This window comes from Chlamydotis macqueenii, chromosome 3 (genome assembly GCF_036417535.1).
Source record: "Chlamydotis macqueenii isolate bChlMac1 chromosome 3, bChlMac1.mat, whole genome shotgun sequence".
Lineage (NCBI taxonomy): Eukaryota > Metazoa > Chordata > Aves > Otidiformes > Otididae > Chlamydotis > Chlamydotis macqueenii.
The window spans coordinates 117,909,814-117,930,903 of NC_141558.1; the positions used below are offsets into that span (position 1 = coordinate 117,909,814).

Here is a 21,090-nt window from a genome sequence, read left to right on the forward strand (position 1 = left end):
ATACCCCATAGTTGGCAAAAGCGTACAAACGTTTGCGAAACATATGCAGGGCCATTGTCAGTTTTGATTTCTTGAGGAGCTCCTAGTGCGGCAATGGCAGCATGCATATGCTTCAGAACATGTTTGGCTGTTTCCCCTGTTTGAGCAGTGGCCCATATTGCATGCGAGTAAGTGTCAATACTGACATGCACATACTTCTGACGTCCGAATTCTGCAACATGAGTAACATCCATTTGCCATAATTGCAAGGCACCTAAACCTCGAGGGTTGACCCCAAGGCCTAGACCAACTCCTGATTTTTGACAAGCAGGGCAGGACTGCACTATTCCTCGAGCATCTGAGAATTTTAAATCAAATTGTTTCGCTAGCACTTTAGCAGATTGATGTAAGAAATTATGAGATAAACGAGCCTGCTCAAACAGGTTAACCGTTTGATTTTTCCATGCAGCAGCGACTAGCTTGTCTACTATGTTGTTTCCTATAGACAAGCCTTGGTTAAACTGATGACTGCGAATGTGTGTTATAAAATAAGGTTCTCTGCGTTGATTTAGCAAAAACAACAGCTGCATCAATAACATATACAAAGTATTATTTTTTACTGTTTTTATCATGGCACGTTCTAAACGCTGTGTCGTGCCCACCACATATAATGAATCTGAAACAACATTTAGAGGCTCATCGTGCCACTGTTGAAAGGCCCACACCACTGCTCTCAGTTCAAGCGTCTGCAGGGAGTCCGTGATGTAACCTGTAAGAATTTGATGATTCCATTGGTTATTACTGTACCAAGCGATGGCAGCTCGTTTAGATTTCCTCCCAGCATCTGTAAATACTGTGAGTCCTTCTACTGGTACTTCTGACCTGCGAGGGGCTTCTTCAAAGTCTTGATTTTGCAACAGTGTAGGTTCTTGAGCTGACAGTTCCAAAATCCTTCTTCTGCCTTTTATAATCATGTTAGCTAACAGCTCGACCCTTGTACAAACTGTGTTTTTGGGTTGGTAAGATAGAAATACCCATTCCAAAATTCTAATGTGCTGTTCTTCTGCTTGCACTATGAGCCCTATTAAATGTTGTCGCTTTGGTGACGAATTAACAATCAAAAACTGTAAAGGTAAATCATTAATTTTTCTTTGTGTGGTAGCTGTTAGAATTTTTTCTACAATCTGGTCTAACACCTGTTTCTGTTCTACTGATAAAGTTCGCCGTTCATTTGGTTTGGTCGTAGTTCCCAACAGGGGCATTAAAGGAGCTAAATCATCATTAGTGATTCCAGTGATGGATCTTACCCACTGTATGTCTCCCAACAATTTCTGAACATCTGAGAGGTTCTTAATGTCTGTATGAATTTGTATTTTTTGCGGTCGCACCGTGCTTCCAGTAATTACCCAGCCTAAATATTGCCATGGGCCTTTACGCTGTACTTTTTCAGGGGCAATTTTTAGTCCTTTTGGCTCTAAAGTTTTTATTAACTCTTGTAATATTTTTTCTGCATTCATTTTTTCGCCTGCTATTAAGATGTCATCCATATAATGATAGATTAACAAAGACTGATGCTCTTGCCGAAATGGCTGCAGAGCCCATGCAACAAAATTCTGACACATTGTGGGGGAATTTTTCATGCCTTGGGGTAGCACCACCCATTGATACCTTTTAGCAGGTTCCTGCTTGTTAACTGCTGGTACCGTGAAAGCAAATTTTTCTGCGTCATCTGGATGTAAAGGAATGGTGAAAAAACAATCTTTTAAATCAATAATAAGTAAATCCCAATTTTCAGGGATCATTACAGGGGAAGGTAATCCCGACTGTAAAGTTCCCATATCCTGCATGACAGCGTTTACTGCACGTAAATCATGCAGCATTCGCCATCTACCTGATTTCTTTGGAATAGTAAAAACGGGGGTGTTCCAAGGGCTTATAGATGGCACAATATGACCTGCTTCCAATTGCTCATGTACTAGGTTCTGTAATATTTGCAGCCTATCCTGCTTTAGCGGCCATTGGTCTACCCACACTGGGGTTGCCGTCGTCCAGGTGAGTTTTAAAACAGGCTGCTTGACCATGGCCGCCCCTAAAAAGGCTGGGTTACAAGCTGGGCTTTCATTTGGGACAGCACGTCTCGACCTAAAAGAGCTATAGGCATGTGCATTACATACGGCCTCGTGGTAACTACTGTACCATCTTGAAAATTAAATGACACTATTGATTTACTGATCATCGTGCACTGTGCGCCTCCCACCCCTACCACAGTAGTAACTGCCGGTACCAATGGCCAATTACAGGGCCACTTTGTTGCAGGAATAATGGTAACATCTGCACCCGTGTCAATTAGCATCGACAGCGCCAAGGATTGTCCATTAGGATGTTTAATTGTGACCTTTTCTTTTGGCTTTCCCCTGGCGATATCGATTGCCAATAAGACATTTGGCGCGCCGGTGGACCCAAAGGCTCCCTGGCCGCGGACGACCGAGTGTGCCCGAGGAACACATGCATGAAACGGTACCAATTGTGCTATCTTTGATTGTGCTGGTATGGTAAGGGGTGGTGTTAGTGTATACACCATAATCTTTATAGTCCCGCAATAATCTGCATCAATGATTCCAGGCACTATAAATATGCCTTTTCGAGACACTGATGAACGGCCTATAAGTAATGCACTTAACGCATGCCCTAACGGTCCTTGCTGATCAGAATCAACTAGTTGAACCTCTGAAGTTGTTAATGTCACATCTGCTGCTGTTGCCAAGTCCACTCCGGCACTGCCGACTGTGGCGGCCGCGCAGCGGTCCAAGCACCCTGTACTTGTGTCGTTGCGCGTGGGTGGAACGCGCTCCGTGCCCTGTTTCCCGATCGCAAACAGTCCTTAGTGAAATGACCCAATTTTCCACAACTAAAACACCTTTTGTTCTTTCTCTTTGCCTGCTTTTTTGGTACCAAGGGTTTAACTGCTGCACCTACGACAGCAGCCATGACTGTAGCCTTTTCTTCTTCTACCATTCGCTCGGCAGTTTCCAGCAGTTGCCCTGTACTAGATCCTTTTGGCAGCACACTAAGGGCTCTCTTAGTTTTTTCATTAGCATTATTAAAGGCAAGCATATCTAAGAACTTTGCTTTCATGTCATCATCCAGATCAGGGTGACCCATTATTGCAGCGTGCAACCGATCAATAAATTTCCCATATGGTTCTGTGGGACCTTGCCTTACTGACGTAAAGGCAGGTCCGGACTTTTCATTGTACACCCTAGCAAGTGCTCTATAAGCCAAATCTTGGCTCAGTTCTAATACTTCGGTAGCAAATCGCGCTTGCCAATCAGATCGTGTGTAGGGTCCCGCTCCCATCAGCATTTGAGTTTGCACCCCGAATAATGGATCACCCTGTTGCCGAGGAGTTGCAGCTGCCTTATCACAAGCAGTCTGCCAGTGCTGAAAAAACTGCAGCTGCTGTGACAGTAGCAAAAGCATCTGGACAATCATTCTCGTATCATAAGGAGTTAACAACTGTGACAAAAAAATATGCTGCAACGCAGTTTGAGTATATGATGATTTTAGCCCATACTGAGTAACTGCATTTTTAGCTTCCTTCAATATTTTCCAATCTAATGCCTGCCACACACTTCTCCCAGTATTATCAGTCACAACTGGAAATGCCATAGGAAAAGGCTCTCCTTCTATCAAAGCATCTCGAATCACCTCTTTCCACCGTGCTATCGGATTCAAATCCCCGGCCCCTCCCGCCAGCGTCCCTTGTAAAGGTGCAAAAGGACTGATCTCACCCGATGGTCCGTTCGGAACGAATAGGTTGGACGTTGGCAGGTCTTGATGTGGCACAGGCGAAGGAGTTGACAAGTTTCCCAGTGACGCTTCTAAGCGAATCTCTAGGGCTTCCAGCCTTTTTAGCGTCTCTTCCAGCTGTGCATCCTTGGAGCCAGATGAATGTTCATCCCCCTCCTTCTCATGCCGTGGTGGCGCGGAAGAAGGTGGTAATGGGGGATAAATCGGAGCTGTTGGTGTCGGCGAAAAGACTCGTGACTCTGAGCCTGCACTGGCGCAGTGTGGCGGGGTGCCTGGTAGTGGTACATCTGGTGGTGAAAGGCTTTCGGCAGTTTTTCCTTCTGGTGCTTGTATATCTATAGTTATAGGGGCTGTGGCTGCAGCTCCTGCAGTCCTTGCTGGGACTCGAACCCCCCCACCCTCAGCACGAGCCGGGGCGGCGGCAGGGCTCGTTAAACCCGAGAACAGCATGCTAGTAGCAGAGGTGGACCCGCCGGCTGGAGTTAAGGCCGCAAAAGCAGATGCGGCAACTGAACGTTCGGCTTTCATGCTTATCAATGTTTCGTTAATTAGCCTCCACACGGTGGAGAGTTTGCTCGCCTCCTTTGATCCCTTACTTGTTTCATCCCACAGCTCTTTTCCTATCTTCTCCCATGTCGGGATTTCAAAAGCATCATCAACTGTGGGAATTAATTCCTTTTTCTTTGCCCACTGCAGCAAAGCTTCTAGGACGGCCGAGTCGTAACTCAGTCCTCTCATAGAGAGCATATGTTGGAGGAGCTTAACCACTGCTGACTCCTCTTTGCTCAGTGTGGACCCCATCTCCTCCCTGGCCGCTCGCCTGGCCAAGACGAGATTCCCTCCGTACCTTTCGTACCTTTTTGCGCTATAGCGACTTCCCGAGTGCCGGGGCAGCGCTCGCCTTCGACCGGCTTCCGCCCCCTCTTCTTTTCCTATTTCGGTTCCGTCGGGATGACCAACGCCGATCTGAGGGCCCCTGTTCGGGCGCCACCTGTTGACGCGGAAGTAACGGACACTGCTGACGACCAATATGATCAAGCAAATGCCACTTTATTGTTGATACATCCCGGTTAATATAGCCCTTCTAATTCCGCATCATGCGCAAGCTCTCTACTAATTGGTTAACTATATCATGCACGCGCTCCTAGCTAAAATATGATTCGTTAAGTCTCTATGTTCACGCGCACGGCTCTCTCCACCTGCACCCTGCTTCACGTTCAGCCCCCAGTCACGTATGCCAGCTGTTTTCCTTCTTCTCAAGGTTGCTTCATTTACTTTCTCACAGGAAGCTTCATTACTTTCTCACAGGCGGCCTCATTATTTTCTCACAGGTGGCTTCAGTATTTTTCTTACAGGCAGCTTCAGTACTTTCTCACAAGTGGCCTTATCGATGTCCTTGAGGCCTGCTACTCAAAAACACAACAATTCCATTCGGTCTGGATTGTTCACTAAGTGCCCCTGGCTCTCCAGGTATCCAACAGTCTAGTGGTACTGCTCAAGCCCCCAGTGTTGATCAGGTTCTTGAAAGCAAAGCTGGAACACAGGGCTGGTCTTGCTAGAAAGCAGTGGTTGCCCTCAGGAGGGGAAGAGAGTGCAACTAAGCGGAACTCCTGCATCTTGCCCACCTTTCCCATTCACAGCCAAGTGAAAGACTTCCTCCCTGGTGACACCTTTTCCACACTCATCCCTAACAGGGCCTTTTTGGGGGTGGGCGGATGGAGGTCGGGAGAGTCCTGCAGAGCCACCAGGCAGAGAAATCTTTCTGTAAGGCCCTGACTAGGATGGTTTCCTAAGCAGTATTCTCCTCTTTTCTGTAATACTGAGAGTCCTCTTTGTCAGGCAAGGAAGGTGGCCTCCTGCTCCTGTCCATTTCTTCACATGCGCCTCGTGTTTGAGCTGAAGTAGACCCACAGGCACACCAGTGCCTATGCTTCAAGCTCCATGAGCAGCTGTGCTGGCCCCAATACTCTCTCACACTTTATGGCTCTCGTGTTCTGCTTGCAGCCAGCTGTTTCCCCAGGAGACTGCTGGCCCCTACAAGGACATCAGGGCCAGGTGGTCATCAGGTTGCCAGCACAAGTCCATCTGACTTCCATCACTGTACAGCACATCTCCAAAGAAGTCTCTCCATCTGAGACAGTCACCAGCACTCCCAAAGACATCGTTGTCTTTGTAAGTCTCTGCTGGGCACTTCTGCTTGCCATCTGGCTCTAGGGGAAAGCCATGACAGGGACACCCTTGCTTTTGTGCATCCTCTGAGGTCTGTGTCCTGCTCTCTGCAGAGCATTGCAGTGCACTAGCTGGATACTGCAATGACTCTAGAGGTTTCCTCTGTCTCAGGATTAATTCTGGCCAAAGCAGCTTGAGGTTCTTGGCCAAACTCAAGGCGGAGACTGAGCTCCACCCTAACCAGTGCTAGACTACTGCTAGAGCTCCAGGAAAGGCTGGGTAGATAATAGGGCTGAGCCAGTGCCTACATTCCCCCTTTTCTGGGACAAATTTGAGCTGCTCTGCTTGTGCTTTGCTCCTGAGGGAGTGGATGCAGATGGAGAAGAGGAAACTCTCCTTGGGACGTTCATGTAGAACATGGAAAAAGAGGCCAGTCATACCTTCCCCCGAAGGTATGGTCCACAAATCGGGGCAAGATGCTAGGGAGCAAAAGAGGTTTGCCCGCAAGAGCATGGCAGGAAGAGTGTGAATGCTTTCTCCCTGGGCACAGGGGCCAAGACCACCACCCAGACGGACTTGGTGGCGTGGGGAGGGCTGAGTAGCATGCAGTGGTGGTAGCAAAAGGGTAGCAAGAACGAGGTCACGCCTGCAGGAATATGAGTCCTCATCCCACCCCAGAGTAGCTTTTCATCACAATGGTCCTCAGAAGCCCTTCATTGAGCTGCCTTAGAAGAGTCCATCCTCTGTGCCCTGCCAGAGGAAACCTTCATCATGTCTTGTCAAGGGAGTCCTTCACTGTGCTCATTATCATGCTGCCCTATAGGAGCCCATCATCGAGCCGTTCCTCACCAGAGGAACCCATCATTGATCTGCCCCGGAAGAGCCCTTCATCACGTCTCAGATGATGAGCCCTTCATTGTGTTTCACTGGAGGAGCCCTTCATCATGCTTCACCAGAGGAGCTGTTCATCGTGCTGCGCCAAAGGAGACCATCATCACTCCACCCTAGAGGAGCCATTCATCAGGCTGCTTCAGAGGAGTCCTTCATTGTGTCTCGGATGATGAGTCCTTCCTCGAGCCTTGCTGGAGGAGCCCTTCATTGCGCCACACCAGAGGAGCCCATCATTGCTCCACCCTAGAGGAGTCCTTCTTTGTGCTGCACCAGCGGAACCCTACATCGTGTCATACCAGAGGAGCCCTTCATTGAGCCTTGGAGGAGTAGCCCTTCATGTCCCTCTGCTGCAGCAGAGGGAGCCCATCATTGCACCTTGCTGCACTGGAGGATCCCATCATCCTGTTGCTGTGGAATAGCCCTTTATCGTGCATCACCATGGGAGCCTTTCATCACGCTGTGCTGTAGGAGGAGCCCTTCAGCATGCCCTGCATTGCGCCTTGCCAGAGGAGCCTTGCATAGCACCACGCCAGAGGAGCCGATCATTAATCCACCCCAGAGGAGTGCTTCTTTGTGCCACGCCAGTGGAACACTACATCGTGCTGTACTGGATGAGCCCTTCATTGACCCTCGGAGGAGTAGGCCTTCATTGTGCTTTGCTACAGGAGCCTTGCATTGTACCGCAGCAGAGGAGCCCATCAACACGGCATGCTGCACCAGAGGATCCCATCATCGTGTTGTTATGTAATACCCCTTCATCATGCCCCACTACGGGAGCCCTTCATCACATTCTTCCTGAGGTGCCCTTCATCGCATCATGCTGCAGGAGGCCTTTGTCATGTCATGCTAGAGCAGCCCTTTGTCACGCTTTGCCCAAGTAACGCATCATTGCACCTCGCTGGAGCAGCCCTTCATCGTGTCGCACTAGAGGAGCCCTTCGTTGTGCTACAGCAGAGGCGTCTTTCATCACTCCACCCGGAGCCTGTCATCGCACTACTGCAAAGGAGCCCTTCATCGCCCTGTCCCACAGGAGTCCTTCATCACACCATGTCAAAGTAGCCCTACATCATGCCCCTCATCATGCTGTGCCAGAGGAGGAGCCCTTCATCGTGCTGTGCCAGAAGAGGAGCGGTTCAGCATGCACATTATTGTGCCGCACCAGAGGAGCCAATCATTAACACACCCCAGCGAAGCACTTCTTCGCGCCAAGCCAGTGGAACCTTACATCGTGCCGCACCAGAGGAGCCCTTCATCATTCCTCGCCACAAGAGCCTTTCATCACACATCGCCAGAGGAGCCCATCATCACACTGCACTGGAGGATCCCATCATCGTATTGCTGTGGAATACCCCCTTCATCCGATCACCCTCGAGGAACCCATCATCATGCCACTCCTGAGTAACCAATCATTGCCTGCCGCAGAGGAGGTGTTCATCATGCCCTCTCTGAAGATCCATTCATTGTGCTGCAGTGCCATCATCACATAGCTGTGGAGGAGTTCCTCCACTGTGGAGGAACTTTTTATCACACCTCAAAGAGGAGCCCAACATCGTGCTGCCTCAGAGGAGCCCTTTTCCGTGTCACCTGGCTCTTTTTGTAGTTCTTCTCTGTGCCACCTGGGTCTTCTTGGAGTTCTTTTATCTCATCACACGTCTCTTCTTGGAGTGCATTGCACCCTGCTGGAGGAGTCCTTTACCAGTCTTCTTTAGGGGCTTGTTCACTGTCTGGTTGTTCACTTTGGTTTCTTCATCACCTGGGATTTTTTGGAGTGCATCACCACATGACCCTGGAGAATGATTCAGTTCACTGTTTTTTTTGGAGTGCTTCCCTGTTTGTCTTTTATGGAGGCCTCCACTGCATGGCTCTTTTTGGGGCACTTCACCCCGTGGCTTTTTTCTTGATTTATACAATGCCTGGTGTATACTGGAGCACTTAACGGTGCTGTCCTGAAGCAGTGCTTCACTGCCTGACTGTTTTGGAGTGCTTCAGTGCCTGGCTTTTATTGCAGTGTTTCAATGCATGGCCCTATAGTAGCCCTTCAGCGCCCTGCTGTCTGGAGCATTTCAATGCGTGTCTTTTTTGGAAGCCTCCACCTCCTGGCTTTTTTTAATCGTTTCAGCATTTTTTCGAAGTGCTGCCCACCTAGATTTTACTTCTCTGCCTCAACACACTTGTTGCGTACTTTCCGTGTATCAGCTTCCACATTTTTTCTTCTGGAACAAGCAGATGAGCAAGTGAGTGAGTTTACATGGGGTTTTTATGTTCCTCAATGGTCTTTTGAACTTGGGGATGTCTTTTTCCAGGGACTATTACCATCTTTTCATCTTCTCTTCTGTCAGTTTTACGTAGTCCTGGCTTTGAGGGAGGTGACTTACTTTGTACTTTTGAGCAACATTGTACTTAGTGTTGATTCTTATGATTAATGATTCTTTTGGTGGTTTTATGTCAGGTTTTGTCCTTCATTCTCTTGTTCTGGATGGTATTAGGAAGGTCACTTTGGAAGCTGCAGTGATCCTTGTCTCATTGATCGTTTAGGGGCTTTTCCTGGCAACATGTGTTAGGGTGGAGTCTGTAGAACAAGATTCTAACAGAGCATAAGAGAGAACAGGATCTCTGGTGAGTCTGAGGGAGTAGTGTCTGTTCTGTCTCAGTTCTGTTTTTTCTGCTCAATTATGTGGTTTTTTTTCAGCACAGATGATATTGAGTGTTTGGAAGGGCATAGCTCAAGCATTGGTGAGAGTCACAGCCCTGCTGACACAGGGCGTGAGGGAGAATGCAGACACTAGAAGTGTTGGGTAAGTGCCTAGGTGCCCGAGTACCAAAAGCTGAAACATCTGTTTCTACTTGTTGGAGGCATGGGAATTCTTGGGAATATCTGCATGGTCCTGTCACCAAGGTGGCTGGTGTGAGCTAATGCAATTTTTGGAGCTGTGCAGTAGGCTTGTGATGCTGTCCTGCAGAAGCAGCAGCTGGAGGGTGCTGTTGCCACGGGAAAGGCTACCAGACTCAAAGAGGAAGGAGCACAGTTGACTCTCAGCTCCTGTGTGATTCAGTCAGTCCTCAGGGAAATTTCATGTCTTGGCTATTGTGACCCACTCTGACCTGGAGTCTTGTAGGTCATCCTAGAGGGACAATGGCCGGAGTTTCTTTTCCTGCTATCACTTTATTAAAATATGTACTTTATTCCTCAGTGCCTGTTGCTGAGAATTATTGCTTTTTCTTCTCTTAATTCCTTCTTTGCCACTTGGGGTCACCAGTTTTCAGTTAACATCTGTCTTTTTATTTTTCAGAGAGCCTGTGGGAAGGAGCAGAGACTGGATTTTACCTTCAGTTATCCCTGGAGGAGCTGCTGCAGAAGCAAGTGAGCCTATGGTTTTGGGAGCTGCACCACAGGAGAACAGCTGAGCAGGAATCTGGCGTGATAGCACTGCACTTTTGCTTTGAGTAATAAAAATTCGAGCAAGCCACAACTAAGACGTGGTGGTATCTGGTTTATTCACTGCATGGTTACCTAAACCCTGCTAGCAGCTGTCCGGAGGATGCCTCATTGTCCTGGTTTCAGCAGAGATGGGGTTAATTTTCCTCTCAGTAGCCAGTGTGTCTTGGATTTTGTATGTGAAGAATGTTGATAAAAACACTCTGATGATACGAGTTGTTGTTAATGAGACCATGGACACTGTCTGGCTTTCCAAGTCTTGTTAACATGCAGATGCAGGAAGCTGGGAGAAAGACAGACAGAATAATTGACCCAAACCGGACAAAGAGAGTATTCTGTGCCATAAATGTCATGCTCAGTGGGGGTTGCCCATGGGAGGGGGCATCCTTGGCATCCATCCTTTGCACCTTCTATTTTCCATCTGTCTCGCTTGCTGGCATCGTTCTCTCTACCTTGCTGGCTTGCTTTCACTCCTTTGCTTGCTGCTTGGTGTCGTTTCCATGATGGCTGCTCGGGACGGGCTGTATCAGTCATTTGGACATTGTGTGGTGAGAAATTGTACACTGTTCATTTTGTATATATTAATATTCTTATATTTTGTTATTATTGTAGTTTTCCTTTGCTATTCTAGTAAACTGTCTTTATCTCAACCCATGACTTTTCGTTCCTTCCCAATTTTTCTCCCCTATCCCACTGGGAAGGGGCAGGGTGAGTGAGAAACTGTGTGGTTACTCGGGCTAAACCACCACACTCATGCCCACTGCTCCTCATCCTTGACAGATCCCAGAGCTCCTGCATGGTGAGGTCCTTATTATTGCTGTACCACTGGAGCTAATAGTGGGCAGCTGGCAGCCACAGAGATCTTACTCCAGCTTTTACTACCTTCCACTGGGTAAGAGCTTGTGCTGGAAGGGGCTGCTTCTCCTCTGCAGCAGATGTGCTGGATGGGGCTGCTTCTCCTCTGCAGCAGATGCTGCCTTCCCTCCAGCTTGTGGTTTTCTTTCTCTGTTTAAGCATGGCTCTTGCAAGCAGAGCTCCAGGTGCATGCAGCCCATATTAAATTCGCTCACTAAATGTTGCCATTCAGTGGAGATGAGCAAGCGTTTCTGTGGGGAGGGGCTGGGCAGGAGGCAACAGGGTAGCCCCCACCTGACAGGGAGCTGAGGGAGTACCCATCTCTGGAGCACTCATTGGCACCCATGCTCCCTAGCCTGCGTTGTGTGGGTGAAAAAGGCTGTCTGTTCTGTTCTCCCTGCACAACTCACTTAAGCTAAAGGGAGCGTGGGATCTGACCCTCTCCCTTGGCTGCTCTGGTTGAACTGTGGCCTACCTGCTCCCCACTGCCTGAGGGAGCCACTCGAGTCAGGCCCTGACCCTGCTGCACACTTCTGCACTTAAGGGGAGTTTTTAAGTGACTTTAAAAGTCCTTTAAATTCTCCATTTAAGTGCAGTCTTCGGTGGGAGGCAGGCCCTGGCCAATGGAGGGGGCCATACCCTGTCCCTCCTTAGACAAAATGAGTTCTCTTGGGACAAAAATCTCCATGGGGTTTCTGACTCCACGCAAGGCACTTGGACTTGCTGCACTGGACCCCTGGTTGCTGGAGCTCAGTTTAGGAGCAGACATTGGTCCCTGAAAGCAAAGCCTGTGACCAGTTTTGGGATGTTTGGAGTTGGTGCAAACACAGGCTAAGGGCAATGTGACTGCTTGGCTGCTCTGAAGAGGGGACTGCCACTTTTCCTCAGTGGGAATCGCCCTCTTTCTGGAGATGCTGCTCACAATAAATGCAGTTGAAGGCAAAGCACAGCTTTTTCTCCTGCCATATCCAGATATTCAGGCTGAAACACTGCTTTGCTGCTGGGAACACTTCAAAACTGCAGAATACAGCAATGTTGCGGACTCCAAACCCTAAATCCGCAATAGGGGCTGTGGCAGCTGCTGCTTTACTGCCCTTCACAGGGACAGGGACACAGTGATGACTGAGAACACTGGACAGGCCGAACCAGAAGAATTCTCTTGAAGGTCTCAAAGTGATTTCCAGAATTTTAAAGCAATTATTTCCCTGAATTTTTGCTTAGTACAATATTGCTTGGTCAGGGTTGAGCTTTTTTTTTTAAGTAACTCAGCCTGAGGTGGATTTCTAGGTGTGGAAAATTGTTGTTTAGTTCGCTTTGTTGCACAAAGAAAAGTCTAGGAAAAATAGATGGAAGAAGTATCAGAACACTCTAATAACACATAGTATTGCTAGCTAGTCCCTAATAACAATGGCAGGATGAGAAACAAAGGTTATAGTACTTATATCTGTTCAAAAATGTCATTTTGAAGAATGGTTTCAGTATTTTTTTTTTTTTTGCCTAATGGAGCAAATAATGAGATTCTCGCAAAATGTGTATTTTTTAAGAGCAGGTAATGACGAGAAGATTTAAGCACTTTCATGGATTTGAATATCCTTTTGCCATCAAATTTAACTGGTCAGCCTCATAGTCTTTCTTTAGCAGAAATGGGATAGTTCACATTAGTCATTTGAAAAAATTATGGCTAAGGTAAAAATATTAAAAAATCACAATGCTGACTGATAATGACTCCATGTTAACTGTTTTATTAGCATGATTTGCTGCTCACTTTAAATTCACAAATAGACTATTTATTTACAAAAGCTATTTACTCCAAAAGTAGGTGGTACCACATAATTTAAAACAGGAAGCATTTGTCATCACAATAGAAAAGACTTTATTTCAATACATAAAAGTCCATGATATCTTATGTATAGTTTAAATGAGTAGGCATTACTGCTACTGTCACCTGCTTTTTCACAATTATCAGTTAAGAAATGCCTCTCCTGGAGTTGCACAAAATCAGAACAGTAAAAGCAGGAAGCAATGCAGAATTCATCTTGAGTTGTTGCTTCACATTCGACCAGACAATGAGCTACTCAACTCAACCAGTGGCTGGCTTGCTGAAGCCTGAAGTCTGTCTCCATTGCTTGCAGAAAGACAGATTGCCTCCAGACCTCTCTGGTATTTTTGCCCTACTTGTTCTTTATTTTGAAGGTGTGCAGAGTTGCTGAGATATCTAGGTCTGGTTCAGCAGGGTGGATTTTTTTCCCACGGACATGCTATATGGCTCCCACTGAACAACAAGTTGAAACATATAAAATTCCATCTGGACATAAGAAAACATTTTTTTACTGTGAGGGTTGTTGAACGCTGGCACAGGTGGTCCAGAGAGGTTGTTGAGTCAGTCAAGGCACAAGAGAACACAATCCTGGGCAACCTGTTCTAGCTCACCCTGCTTGAGCACAGAGGTGAACTAGACAATCTGGAGGTATTGTTTCCCATCTCTACAATTTTGTGATTGATTCTGTGAAGACCTTAGCGACTCAAGGCAGCAGAAGCTGGCCATGGGGTGCCTGGAGGTGAGAGAAGGGAACAGGTCCCGTAAATATGTAGTTGTGCCATTTCCAAATACATAACAAACAGAGTAACACTCTACATAAAACTACAGAGTGTTGATAAAATATTCTTAAACAAGGTGTCACAGAAAGGAACTCAAGGTTTTCAGTAGACTGTGAAGCAGTTTTTAGCTTTGTAGATAATGTGCCTTTCATAAGAGCATGTTGCACATTGGACAATAGAAAACTGGTGGTCTGTAGACTTCAAGGAGGTTCATCATGAGACTTAACTGAGACGATAAAGACATGAAGCAAAATAGACTTTTTTGCCATCTTTGCTCTAGGGAGCAAAAGGAAAAGGACACCAAATAGCTTAAAGGTACAAATGATAAGCTTAAAGAGGTTAAGAGATTTCTCTTAAGCATAAATTAAAAAGTATCATTGCTAGGATCCGCAACTAATTCTTCCATCATTGTAATATGCTTTAATGCATTCATAGACTTTTTTGTTCATCTTAAAGTTTAAAAAACTCTAAAATGAGTGTCTACATCTGTCGTAGTTCAGCCCCGATCAGGACCACACTATGCAATCTCTCTCTCGCTCCCCCCACCCTCTGAGAAAATAGGGGGAGATAATATAAGAAAAACAGCTCGAAGTTTGAGATAAGGACGGGGAGAAATCCTTAAAGTTACCGTCATGGGCAAAACAGACTCGACTTGGGAAAACTATTCATCTATTACTAAAATAAGCAGGAGAATGAGACAGGGAACAAGATAACCTCCACCCCACCCCTCCCTCTTCCTGGGCTTAACATTATCTCTACTATGTTCTCCCCCGAACAGCACAGGGGAGAAGAGGGAATGGGGGTCGTGGTCATTTCATCACACGTTGTTTTATGCCGCTGCTTCATTGTCAGGGGAAGAACTCCTTGCATTCCTCCCCTGCTCCAGCGTGGGGTCCCCTCCCATTGACCACAGTCCTTTGTGGAACTGCTCCAGCATGGGTCATCTTTTACATGGAGTGCCGTGCCCTCCCTCCAGAACGGCTGCCCCAGCGGGCCCTCCACAGGTCACAGCCTCCTTCAGGCCTCCACTTGCCCTGGCATGGGGTCCTCCATGGGCTGCAGGTAAATCTCTGCTCCTCTGTGGACCTCCACGGGCTGCAGGGGGACAACCTGCTCCACCATCGTCATCACCACAAGCTGCAGGGGAATCTTGGCCAGGAGCCATATTACTCCTCCCCCTCCTTCTTCACTGACTTTGACATCTGCAGCCGTTCCTCTCACAAGAAATTCTTCATAACAGGCTGGCAGATGCCTCTCAGGATCTTTTTACATCTCTTTCACATCTCATCTCCTCTCCACTTCTTGCAGTTGGGCCAGGCCAAGTTGGGCCCAGTTGGTTGCCTGGCAGGAGGCCAGAGGGTGAGACCTGCAAGGCCCACAAGGCTCACGTCTCCCCCTCCCTGCCCCTGCTCAGCTGCTTCACATCTTCTCTCCTTCCCTTTTTTTTTTTCCTGTTTTCCCCTTCTTAAATACATTATCACAGAGGCGTTATCACGGAACATTCATCTACCAATTGGCTCAGCCTTGGGCAGCAGCGGGTCTCCCCTGGGCCTGACCAAGTCCACTGAACAAAGGGGAGTGACTTCTAGCAGTTTCCTGCAGAAGCTGCCACCTTACGCCCCCCCCCCACTAAACAAAACCAGAACACCATCCAAAATTTACAGATGGGTGAATTGAAGCACAGCATCAGTCTGAGTTATGGGATTATACAGCACTCCAGCGAAAAGAGTTCTGGTGGAAATGCATAGTAGACTGCTTTTCAAGTGCTCTCACCAATGGTGGGTGTTCCCACAGACAAGGGAGAAGCTTCTGAGAAGCCATTTTTTCCTCTTTTCTCCCTTTCCAAAATATGTGAGATTAAAACTGCAGAAAATTTATTTCAGTTTTATGCAGTCTACTTCCTCTGTGACTGGCATTGCACTTGTTCTCAGGTCTAAATCAGCACTAGATTTGCTTCCATTATATGTTGATCTCCATCTCAGCAACATGATCTTCTTGAAATACTTCATGGTGTTATTTTTTACAGTTACAAAACACATGGTGTTTATCATGCTGTTACTCATAGCAATGCATTCAACTATGTAAAAAGCAGTAAGATAATGCTTCTCTTTCACAAAGATGGTGGGGAAAAAATCACGGACAATTGTGAAACCATAGAAAGGTGCCCAGCAGAGAACATAGGCAGTCAGGATGCACATCAGCACCATAACAGTTTTTCTTCTGCATCGAAGTCTCTTTCTGATCTGTTCCGTCTGAAATCCTGGTACGGTTTTAAACCAAAGCTCCTGAGAGATCCTGGCATAACACAAGGTCATCGTAATCACAGGTGCAACAAATTCAATGGCAAAGACAAAGAGGAAGTATGATTTGTAGTACATCTGCTGGTCAACTGGCCAAATTTGACCGCAAAAAATTTTCTCCTGATTTTTCACTATAAATAACACCGTTTCAGTAGCAAAGTATGCAGATGGGATAGCTACAAGTATGGAGATGATCCAGACCAAAGTAATTAGGAAGGTCGCTGTTTGATAATTCATGCGTGGTTTCAGTGGGTGAACAATGGCCAGATACCTGGAACAGAAAATACATTCAAAATGAAGTCTGAAAACACTATTAAGTCACAACGCACTTCAAAATAGAGGTTAACAGAATTAGGCAGAAGGACATCGCTGTCATTCTTAAACAGACAGCCTCACAAAACTGTCTATGGGAGTTAAGAAAATTGTCCAAAGTAGTAGCCTAGATCTGAGTTCCTAAATCTAGGCAGAAACTCTGGAGTGACTGAAGTGTTTGTTAGGACAGTGGGTACTTGGCAACCGGAAAATCTGAGCATAAGTTAGTGTATCTAATGATGGTTTTAAGATGTCAGTCTTGAAGTCCCAGCTGTTAAGAGAAACAGGAAAAAAAGAGAAAAGAAAGAGAAAAAGTTGTAATTTTATGTCACAAACTTTTAAACACAGATCACATGTCTTGGAGTTATGGAAAGATTGGAAGAGGAGAAAGAGAGGGACTATTCCTATTACTGACAAATATGTTTGCAGGACCTAGCATGATATGTAGGTGATGTTGTACCCAAGATGTGCCATGATACAGCATCTGGAAATTCTTTGGTGAACAGCACATGTTCAAGTGAGTTTGAAATGTGCAGTGATGTACACCTAGTCAGGTGCAGGTAAAAAGCTAGACATGTAGGAAAACAAAAATGTTTTCCCTAGGTAGAGAACTGTTTAAATACGGTGTGGTTTTTTTGTTTGTTTGGTTTGGTTTGGTTTGGTTTGTTTTGGTTTGGTTTGGTTTTTTTTAACCAAGAGGTAAAACTGTCTTTCTGTTATTTTCTTGGTTATTCCATGGGGTGCAAAGAGCTGAAGCTGATGCTAATGAATGGTTGGTTACAGGTGAGCATGTTTTTGAAGCTACCAGTGAAGGACTGTGTATCTGCTTTCTGCCCATCACATTTTTGTTTCATCTGCTGGAGATGACTATTGCTAATTAATCTTAAATGTGCTGTGTGAAGTAATATGCCAAACCATAAAACTTGAATTAGGTATTTACACTCCTTATGACTGTAAAGCTGCAAGGTGTACTGCAGTGTTTCACAAAGACATGTGGAGAAATGGAAATACATTACTTGCAGGATCCATCAATTGCCATTGATTCAGTTAAAAAGAGGCTAGGATGAAATGGCATTTGCTCTGTGGTTTTTCATTTGTTTGGAGTTTGGGGGCTTGATTTTTTAAGAAGATATAATTGTAAGAAGAGTTTACATTAGAGTACACTGTCCCAGAAAGATTAGGATATTTCTGCTAAAAGGAGATTTTTATCAGAGACACTCCAGAGCTCCCAGTACAATTCTGTTTAACACAAAGGATATTTTCAAAAGTGGAATTTCTCATTCATTCAGAGGTTTTTCTATCTTTATATATTATATACATAGGTAGCATCCACTGGGTATATTGATTGTAAAATGAAATTAAAAGTCAGTGGCACTTTCCATCAGCCAAATCTTGGAAGCAGATTAATTGTTCATCACTCTTAATAGTGCAGGCTCACAGCAGAATTACTCAGCCTAGTTGTGCAGCTGATAAATGAATATTTTTTAAATTGGAACCTATGGAAGCAAGGTTATGGGATAATGTATATGTGTGCATTCATAAGTATGCATAGCTGCTCAGCACAGTGTTTGGCTGGATGCAGTAAATCTCAACAAGAGAGTCAAGAGGGAGCTTTTGTGGTGGATTTCCTGATTTATCATTGCTTACCACACTTGGGCTGTTACTGCAGAATGGTCCTGGAGTGCATGAACTGAGTTCAGATGAAGCTGCCCCGGAAGATGTGCTACAAAAGTGTACATAAAACACACCAAGTGCCTATGGGGGTTCAGTCCAGGGGACCCAGCAAAAACTAAACCTCCAAAATATTTACAGCATAGGCTTTGGACCCTTAGCGTGAGCTCTTGCTCTTCGTATCCTCTCCTTTCACATTGTATTATTTTCTGGTATAGATGTGGCCTTAAATATGTGATATCCCTACGTTTTCTGTGAACGGACATCCAGGAAGATGAAAGAGAGCCCTGAGAGAAATCCTGTGGGACATGCTTACCCTCTGTACACAGGTGAGCCCTTTTAAATGATCTAAACATGGGAAGACTTTTGTTGTTAAGAGCCTGTCTTTTTAGAGACCGAACTCAATAAGCCACATGACATAACCAAGATAGAATGGTTGATTATGGAAAGAATTAGGTTTCTCTTTGTTTACTAAGTCAAAAGCTTCCAAAAAAAAAGAAGGCAGTGAAACCAAAACAGTGTGTTCTTAAAACAAACTTCAGTGATTAATCATTTCCAGGATTGTTTTTAAAGATGTGTGGGAAGATAGGTTAGAAATCTGATTCCTTAGCAGGCATAAGCACTCAGTGACCCATGTTACTTCATCAATCTGGGATGCACTAGCAGAGCTTTCCAAGAATCTTTTTTTAGAAGTTGAAAAAGAGAAGTAATAGAAAATGGTAAAGCATACATGATAGGGTTTAGAAGCTTAACCTTGAGTCCTCAGCTGCTGTTCAAAAATTGTTTTGTTAGATGCTTGTTAAGGATTTATTTCGTAACCACTGATTATCATTTCCTCAACACAAGAAAAAACATCTCTAAACTTCCCCAGAGTCTTTCCACAGACTTCTGTTGGCATTAATAATAGCTGAATCAGCTGCGCACAAGCTGTATCTATACAACCATCAGCAGGGTTGACTGCTCCTGAGCTGTCTTTTGGATCAGGTACCAAAAAACTATGCAACATAAGACTAGAGCATAAAATGGCACATGAGAGAAATTGGAAGAAAAAGAGAGGGAGGTGTGGGAATCATACAGTGTGTATATGCAGAGGGTATACAGAGGTGTATATTGGCTTTGTGCAGAAAAGATGACTTGTGATGGTCTTTCTGTAGAGTTCACTCTGTGGATCTATGACTTTCTGCAAGTCAGTCATGTCAGCCTCATGTCAGCATGAAGCTGATCCTCAGCACCTAGGTCCTTCAGATTCTGTTGTGCTAAGAGAAAAGGAATCATAAGAAATAATACAATTAAATTATATTGTTAAAATTCTTGGAGTAGTGTAGCAGTTGGATACCATTATGTTCTACATATCCCATTATGAAGGCTGGGTGGGTTGTTATAGCATTTTGTAATTTTCTGGACGATATCAGAAATACTGATGCCATAAATGACCTGTGGGTCTTTCCTGGCTTGCTACTGTGCCATCCTCAGAGAGGCGTGTAAAGACAGAGGAGAGTACGACAGGAGAGCATTTTAATGAAGAGGAAAGTGCTGGCCACACTCACCAAGCATCCACTTCTGGGTTGGAGCATCCAGCTAAGACCTCAGTACTATCAAATGGTTAATTTAATGATTGTTAAGTTTTCTCAGCAGGGCATGACAGAGAAAAAGAACTCTATTTTGCAGGCTAGATAGAAGTCCTATCTTTTACTCTCTTTCACATCAAACCAAAACTGGGAAAAATATCTTAGAGGGAGAAAGAACTATCCTATAAGGCAATAACCTTGTTGGAAACTCACCTGTCAAATTCTGTATCATCAGTCAACTATTTCTCTCACTGAAGAGTATTTACTTAACTGTTTATTAAAAAGGTTAGACTCAGAAAGATATGTAGGCCAGTGAAGGTTCCTTGGAGAAGTATGGTTTGGATCAGGGTTATATAGTACTGCTAAACACCATCAGCCCTGTGTGTTTCTGATTTGCCTCTCTCTTTCTCCTCTTCCCCTTACTTCATAAATCCTCTCCTACACTTGAATCTGGCATATTTTTATGAAAAAAAATCATTTTAATAAATCAACATTCTTTTCACCTGAAAAGTTCAATCAAGAAATTTACACTGAGTTTTCTCTGGGGTAATGTCATGACCTCATGTGATTAGGTTTTTTTTACAAAACAAGATACCCAGGTCTGCATAGTACCTATCTTGACATCAGATCCTATAGAACAGCTGAACATGTTAAAACCCTAGAAATCTGGATAGCCAACCCCAGAAGCGATGCCCATCTCTTTGTGCAGTGATAGCGTCCCACTTACCTGTCAACAGCTATAGCCAGGAGAGCATTGGTAGATACATAGAGGGAGACAGTCCGTAGGTAGTTGACTGAGGCACAGAGGACGTGGCCATGCTCCCAGGACAGCTGCCGCACTACGTAGTAGTCCATCTCGAAGGGGCAGCACACAATGGCCACAATGAAGTCTGAGATAGCCAGGTTGGCAATCAGCAGGTTGGTGAGATTTCGCAGCTTCTTGTAGCGGGCGAGAGCAGCAATGAAGATGAAGTTGCCAATGCCACAGACCAGCATGATGCCAATCAGAGCCACCCCAATCACAATCTTGGCTGTAAAGAAGGTGCGAGTTTTGGTCATGTCATCTTCACTTTCTAGCGGCAGGTCGTAATCGTTGTAAGTGAAATTGAAAGGGAAGGAGAAGTTTCGCAAGGAGGCTGAATCCCCATCGTGGAGATTGTAGATTGCAGCAAAGTTGAAGCTGACAGTAGCATTTGGGTTATGTTCAACTTGCTCCATGGAAATGTCTATTTTCTTCTGACACATTTGGCTTGGCTGGCCCTTGGTTTTGTGTTAAAATTTTGTGTTGTTGCAGGGCAACAGGTGAGAGATCTCATTCCACCAACAGGTGGCAGGTGAGAGATCTCATTCAAAGTTTCCTTCTGAGCAATGAGTCATCTTGTCTTTGTCCCCATGAGCTTATACAGCAACAGCTTCATTTATCTCCTTCTGTGGGAACAAAATAGAGGAAAACATTTTCTGAGAGGAAATTACAGCAAAAATACTGTGCTTGAGGGAAAGC

General features: G+C 45.5%; 1 protein-coding gene across 1 annotated transcript; it reads right to left on the reverse strand.

Annotated features, from left to right (window-relative positions):
* Positions 1-15,612: 15,612 nt before the first annotated feature.
* Positions 15,613-20,834, reverse strand: LOC104475544 (prokineticin receptor 2). Its single transcript, XM_086745580.1, has 2 exons — positions 20,317-20,834; positions 15,613-16,309 (listed from the first exon to the last, which is right to left on the reverse strand). The coding sequence occupies exons 1-2, from the start codon at positions 20,832-20,834 to the stop codon at positions 15,613-15,615; spliced, it is 1,215 nt and encodes a 404-aa protein (XP_086601706.1).
* Positions 20,835-21,090: the final 256 nt, after the last annotated feature.

Coding starts and splice junctions, on each gene's coding strand:
- LOC104475544 (XM_086745580.1), bottom strand. CDS start 20,834: ATGTGTCAGAAGAAAATAGACATTTCCATGGAGCAAGTTGAACATAAC. Junction 16,310..20,316: donor CTGGCTATAGCTGTTGACAG/GTAAGTGGGACG, acceptor TTTCTGTTCCAG/GTATCTGGCCATTGTTCACC.